Source organism: Wolffia australiana, chromosome 19 (genome assembly GCF_029677425.1).
Source record: "Wolffia australiana isolate 7733 chromosome 19, ASM2967742v1".
In the NCBI taxonomy this organism is placed as follows: domain Eukaryota; kingdom Viridiplantae; phylum Streptophyta; class Magnoliopsida; order Alismatales; family Araceae; genus Wolffia; species Wolffia australiana.
Window position 1 is genome coordinate 4,103,589 of NC_135853.1, and position 7,302 is coordinate 4,110,890.

A 7,302-nucleotide genomic window follows, 5' to 3' on the forward strand; every position below is an offset into this window, starting at 1 on the left:
CAAGTCCCAAGTTATCTTTACGTTTAAAGTTTAATATATTCCCGAAGGGTAAATTTAAGTTTTCATTTTGACATTAAGGAATACGCAGGACCAACTGCATCCTCATGGTCTAGACCCTTAGATTAATTTATTCTCTATGGATGAATAAAAAGTTGACAAAATGACGGATGTAATTTAGCCATTATATATTCTAGTTACGTAAACTTTGACTCGTTTTAGTTAGTTATGTCGGACTTAGTTGAAAAGATGGCTCAATGACGGATTAGATAATATCTGTATAGCATACGCTGCGCATCTTCTCTGATTAATAAGTGTTACTTAGACTTTGTTGATTTCTTCTTCTCTGGAGAAAGAGGAAGTTCTAGGCTGCAGAGATAAGTAAAATTACACGCATACATATGGTAATATAATATCCAGAGAAACGCAGCGTGTGGAAAGTTATCTCATCTTGTCATTATCTGAAGAAGATAAGAATAAATGCCGTGTGTGGTCTTCAACATTGATAAAGTATGTACGAAGGATCTTCGTCTATCTATAAGTTAATGCCGGAAGCTCTAAAACTTTTATCATGATATGCACGAAATTCCAAGAATGGAAGGTTCGACGGAAGATGACAGCTAATGAAACCTATTCTTTTTATCAAAGAGACTTTAAACAGAAACGAACGAGACAGAACAAATCTGGAGTCATCCGAAATCTCAGATCAGGTATGAAGATATGAGTTGTTTTCAGAGTTCACCTTTCTTTTCCGTCTCCATTAGGTGATAGGATCAACACGGATCTTGCGATATTAGATTGAATTCCCGGAGCTGTATTCAACCATAGTCAACGAATACAGGAGAAACAAAGGATAAACAGCTTTAAGGGGTAGCTGTAACTTCGAGGTGGTTATTCTTAAACATGGTAAGTTCTAGGAACTTGCCAAAGTATGCCAATAAAGACAATACACCACCAGCACCTATAGTATACTAATTGGGCTGACGGAGACTGCCATTTATTTTGTCATTGGCAAGAGGATTTCATTTAATAATTAATTGGTGTAAAGCTTGAAGAGATATCTGAGAAAGCCCGTATTCAATCTCGCTTTAATTCTATCTGTCTTTACCAAATATATCAATCATTGTTGAAACATCCTAATTGTTCGCTGCATATTCCTCATTATCAGAGCAGTTTTTTTCTCGAATAATTTATATGCTTTCCCTTTCGTGCGTAAACGATAAAGACAATAAAAAAACAAAGAGAATCTAGCCGCGTACAATTAGCGACCCGTCCATAAAAAAAATTCCCATAAAAACAAAGAAAAAATATAAACAAGTATGTGTCCTCGACACATGAATTTATATAAAGAGGATCTACCTATCAAGGCTATAAGCCTTATGGTCGTTCTATATGCAAACGAAGGCCTGCTATTATTTTAGTGTCATGTATATCCCACTCGCAGAATATTTATGTCGTTGATATGAGAACAGACCAAGAGTTACATATATGAAACATTTCTACAATCATTGGATCGAAGAAGTATCCATTAATCTATGGACAACGGGTCCATGCTTGACCCTAGAAAGGTTATTGAGCGTTGCTTTGCTAATTCAGACCTCTCTCTCTACCTCTCTCAGACACATTCTAGCCGGGTTCTTTCAAGATACGGTTGGAACGCCAAAATATTTTCAACTATGGCCCTTGCTTTCATCTAAAGGGATGATAGAGAATAATCTGGTTAATCCAGTTTAACGACTTATGGGCAACTAAGCTGTTCACAGTTCTACAAAAAGTTCAACGAAGTCATCAGAATGATATCAATGGGACGACAAGAGTCAGAGAGAGATCTCAGAGAAAATATCTCCACCACTCTAGCCACAGTGTCTGTAAGGAAAAAAAAATTGCGTCTTTCTTTATAAAGCTTAAGTCGCCTAAAAAATATGTTTTACAATTTGTCGAAGTGATTCAGCTGACCTAGTTTAATCAATACGCTTGGCCCCATATGAATATAATAAAAAAGCGCCCATCGTTTCAAATAATGTAGAGCATGACTTAGGCCCTACATGCAAATTAATCAAGGGAGTAGACTTCTGATCCCTGGGATGGCAGTGGTGTTTAAAGTCTGCTCAGGGGAGCAGGAAGGAGGGAAAAAGAAGAGAAAAAAGGGAATGACAGAGGAGAGAAGGGATTATTGAGGAAGGGAGGACGAAAGAGAGATAAAGAGAGCTGTGAAGAGGAGATTGGATGGCGGCGTTCAATGAGATGATTCGACCCATGTGTAGTGTTGTCCGATGACGCAGTCAACGTGCTCTGTCTATCGCACAAGCTTGCCTTTTGACCGTGGAAGACGGAAACTCGTCCAGCAATTGTATTAAAATATGTAAACAAGTAAATCCTACATAGTTGCATGGAGTTAATGCTTGGCCCCTCTCCCCCATCCCGTGCCGCAAATTCCTTCAGACCCAGCTTGACTACCTAATTTCTTACGACCTCCAGAGTCTCCGACCCATCAAGCTTAGCGTGCTCTACCTCCATTCTTATACCACGCGTCGACTACCGTGAGCCGTATTTTGTTTAAGAAACTCTCGAGCATAGTGAAAATAATATTATTTTCCCAATTCCAGGATTGGCCCCCCTTGACGGACAGCATATAGATCCCTTGAAGGGCTCCCTACCAAGAGTAGCAACCCTTCCCTCGCTGAGTTCCTGAGCATTCTCCCAGCTCTCTTCTCCTCTTATCTGATTTTAGGGTTTCTTCTTCAGCGTTCGAGGAAGAACATGACGGTTCACGAGACGATGCTGCCGCCTGGATTTCGCTTTCATCCAACGGACGAGGAGCTCATCCTGCACTATCTGAGGAACCGGGCAGCGTCTCTACCCTGCCCTGTGACGATAATCGCAGAGGTGGATATCTACAAATTCAACCCTTGGGAGCTCCCTGGTGAGCGTTCGTTGCATGGGTTTCAGAGTTCTTCTTCTTTTCTTCTTTCTTTGATCGTTTAATCATAACATGTTTCTTTGAATTGCGACAGATAAGGCGGTTTATGGGGAGAAGGAGTGGTACTTCTTCAGCCCAAGGGATAGGAAGTATCCAAATGGGATGAGGCCAAATAGGGCGGCGGGTTCTGGATATTGGAAGGCGACGGGGACGGATAAGGTGATAGTGGCACCGCCAAATGGCAATGAAAGTATTGGAGTGAAGAAGGCTCTTGTGTTCTACAAGGGTAGGCCTCCCAAGGGGATGAAAACCAGTTGGATCATGCACGAATATCGTCTCACCCAGCCCCCACTTCCTGCCAGCAGACCAGTTAAACCCAACCGGGAATCCTCCATGAGAGTAAGTAAATGATTATTATTATTAAGATTCTAAAAGCCATAGCTTATACCAAAGTCAGTACTTTTCCTTTTAAACTTCTCTGGGCAGGGTGTTGTTGAAGGGTGTTATCTTTACCATTCGTCCTCAACACCTGCCGCTAGGCTTTCATGCTGTTCCCAGAATTCTAACCCTCAATCTGGACTCTGTTCTAAAAGCTATAGCTTATAGCAAGGATGCTCCTCTTCCTCTTAAGTTTTTTGAATCTGGGTGCTGTTTTCAACATTCCTCATCAACACCTACCGCTATGTTAAACGATATAGATAATAGCGAGCCCGATAACTTTCCTCCTACACTCGACACTTATCATCATCATTTGTTTCTTTCTCCGACTTGGATTAAATCGAATTCTTACTGACACGTTCTACTTCTGTTCTTCAGCTGGACGACTGGGTTTTGTGCCGGATCTACAACAAGTGTAACGCCCTGCCGTCGACGTCGGCGGACCATATTCAAGAGGAGTACAGTTCAAGTAATTCATACCCGCCGGCGCCGGCGCCCGCCGCGGCCCCGGGAAAGCTGCCCAAGTGCCTGTCCTTTGGAGACCTACTAGAAGAAAGCGACTACTCTCTGCTGGCACGCATGCTGGGCGAAAACCCATCTTCCAACGTCAGCGTCCACGACGCTGATCAGATACTCTCTTACGACAACCCCAACCAGAACCAGCTCGCAACGCCAGCCGTTGGATGCCTCAAGAGAGAGAGATCTGCGGTGGATTTTGATGCGGAGACAGACTTCCTCTCAAGCCCAGAGAAGAGATGCGCCCATTACAACAACTTCGCTGGTCAGTATGATTCAGTAAACGGGAACTTCCATCTCCGGCAGACGCTGTTCAGCTCCCACGTAGGCCATCAGTTAGGACATCCGGCTCAAGGAGCTCCCTTTGGTCTATAACATCTGTGGCCTCAATTGCGCTGTAAATTGCTGATTTCGATCTACCGTCAAAGAAGACACGCAATGATTTTTACGTCGACTCGGCGGATCGTGTGAGATCTCCACGCTGTGAGATTTCATCCTGAGAGCCCGAGAAAGTAGGTACCTTAAAATTATGTAAGAAGTGGGAATGACCGACCCTAACGATTGTTACCTTTGTATTCTTAGTCGTGTGTTTTTAATCAAAATTACTGAAAGATTTCTTAACTTTCGCTTCAAATCGGAACATTGCTTGTGGCTAGAGCAAAGTAGCGGGTACGATAGTCTCCTCATGGTTTATTGAGCCATACTTTGGACGTACCGTTTACTAGATTGACGTTGAGAATTCGGAATATTTCTCCGATTAGTAGGAGCTCCTCTGGATCGGGCTGAGTTTTTCATGTCCCATAGCAAAAGAAATGTAGCCCTAACGATATAGTTTCAGGATATAGTCTTGAGATGACCCAGAAGAAGACTGACTGGGCTTGGCGACCATGCCAACCCATGAGCTGATGGATGAGCACGAAGGACTAATGCGTTTATTGTCAGAAAAGAGGAAACAACGATAATATGAAGAATTCCGAGAAATTTTGAACCGAAATTAAAAGTGGAGTGATTCATGACTAGTAATAGGTCGTCATCGCCCGCAGTTGGTTGGGAAATCGTAAATGTTCGCTAATGGTGATGCACGTTTAGAATGTAGTGGACAAAACGATTGAAACATTAACAGAACTAACTTTCTTGGGCACGTTTTCTGAAGGTACTTTCAACGATGTCTACGGAAACGACAGACGGGTCGACTCCAGGAGCAGATGTAAGATAAATTTCTTTGGAAAATACGAGTCGTCATCTGGCCATTGACCCAGAAGAGCTCATGTTTCTCAATTATCTTTAAATAACCGGTTTACACAGATGAATTTTAAAAAACACAAACTTGGAGAATATAAAAGAAACTTTTTATCCTTGGTTTTACAGGGCAAAACGCCGCTTTCGCCGAAGTATCGCTAGGTTACATGCGTCTTATCATAGTCTTTAAACACGAGTAACGTCGAACACGAGTCTTCGTACTGGAAGGTCTTACAGAGTCTGACTCAGGGTTAAATATGATGTATAGTAATGAAGGAAACGACCATATCTTTTGCAAGTCCTCTGTTATTCTTCAAACAGTCGATTTCGGGGTGTTTGGATGTCAGAAATGTTTAGCTTTTGTCTCCTTTTCCTCTGTATTCCTCTTCAACCTAAACTTTTACGTTCATACCGAATAATGCAATCAGTGAGCTCTCTTTGGTGATGTTTACATCTCTGAAATTGTTTTCATCACACTGGTGAAACGTCTCCCGGGGAGTCTAATCAAGCGAATTGGGAAGTATATTAAAAGATATTGATTGACATATCGGACCATGGTTGCGTGATAAAGCATGCTTTGAGTGTATGTGTCAATGGATCTGCCGTGGATTTGCAGCACCCGCAAGTGGGACACCGCTGAACAGGGAATGTAAGCCCTTGTTGAGTTATTTCATTAGATAGTCCCTCCCTCCTTCAGGATTTAACCTGTGTTACCTTCGTGTGTTTTTTTATAGAAAAAGAAGGAACGTATTTCAATCAGGGACATTGAAACGATAAATCTTTCTGCAGATTTGACGGTAATCGTAAGATGGAGAAACCGACTAGTTGAATTGTTATGACAGTAAAACACACACAACGAAAAGAGGACACAGGTTTATATTATAAAAAAATAGGAGAGTGAGAAAACAGCTAGTCGAATTGTTACGATAGAAGAAATCTATTGTGAAAAACTGTGAGAGAGGGAGAGATCAACTAGTAACTTTTATGACAGTAAAATAGGTGAAACAGGTGTATTATAAAAAAACTAAGAGAGAGAGAAAGAGAAATCAACTAAACTGTTATGACAGTAAAAGAGGTGAAACAGTTGTATATTATAAAAACTAAGAGAGAGAGAGAAAGAGACCAACTAGTCAACTGTTATGACAGCAAAAGCCCATAGAAAGGAAAGATGAAACAGACGTATATAAAAAATATCTAAGAGAGATATATATATAGATAGTAATGAAACTAAAGATTCTGAGGATGAAACAGCTGTATATTATAAATAAGAGCGAGAGAGAGAGAGAGAAATTACCTAATTAAACTGTAATAACAGTAAAAGTCCATACAAAGGAAAGACGAAACATGTCTGATTTTTTTTTTTGTTTACAGGAGAGAGAGGGAGTAGAGTGAGGAGAAAGAAATACATCGACCAGATAAATTGTAATGACAGTAAAAACCCATACAGAGAAAAACGGAAAGAGATAGAAACAAGTGAGTAATATTAATGACAAATAGACAGAGAAAGAAGCAAAGAAAGAGGGAGGTAGAAAACGGAAAGGGGAGCCTTTCCATCACCTTATCTAAGCAAAACGATGGGCTTGCTCTCGTTATCAATTCCCGCTTGTGACTATGACAGAAAGCATCTTCCAAGCGTGGGCCATCTTCAGTCAGCGGCGACGGCTACTTACCTCACGGCGCAAAACGTCTTCGGAGGCTCCACCACACATCTTTTCCCCAACCATTGTCTCCGGCGGCTTGTCCGCCGTCCGATTCCTTCCTTTGCCACAAACACGTCAATCGATCATCTCTTCTTGCTCTTCTTTCGGGTTGCATTTCACGTTGCCGTATACGCTTTAGTGGCTTTACTGCCCGCCTTCTCTCCCAAGGAAAACCAGATTAGACAGGATAATGTAGTGTAATGTAATGCTCACGGCCTTAAGGCGATTTAGGTGGTGATTAGACCGAATCTGGACGTGGGGTCGAGCTGTCTATGACCAATACCCAGAGGAGTTGCGTATCAGACTTCTTAATTAACAGTGTAAGCTCTTTTTCTCAATCATAATCTACGTTCTACTCTCTAATTAATCGTCTTCAAATGGTATCCGTTCAAACCCAGACCCAATTAAGCCTATCAATGATTTGGATAAGTACGAAACCTCTAGTTCCATTCGTGGACTTTGATTGACCCAGGTACAGAAATTTTGACTTTA

The 7,302-nt window shown here is 41.6% G+C and overlaps 1 protein-coding gene across 1 annotated transcript; it reads left to right on the forward strand.

The window, feature by feature from the left end:
• Positions 1-2,522: 2,522 nt before the first annotated feature.
• LOC144715824 (NAC domain-containing protein 2-like) lies at positions 2,523-4,492 on the forward strand. The gene is made up of 4 exons (XM_078590828.1): positions 2,523-2,659; positions 2,743-2,920; positions 3,012-3,316; positions 3,734-4,492. Exons 2-4 carry the CDS (start codon positions 2,758-2,760, stop codon positions 4,244-4,246), a joined length of 981 nt encoding a protein of 326 aa, XP_078446954.1. The 5' UTR covers positions 2,523-2,659; positions 2,743-2,757; the 3' UTR covers positions 4,247-4,492.
• The last annotated feature ends 2,810 nt before the right edge of the window (positions 4,493-7,302 follow it).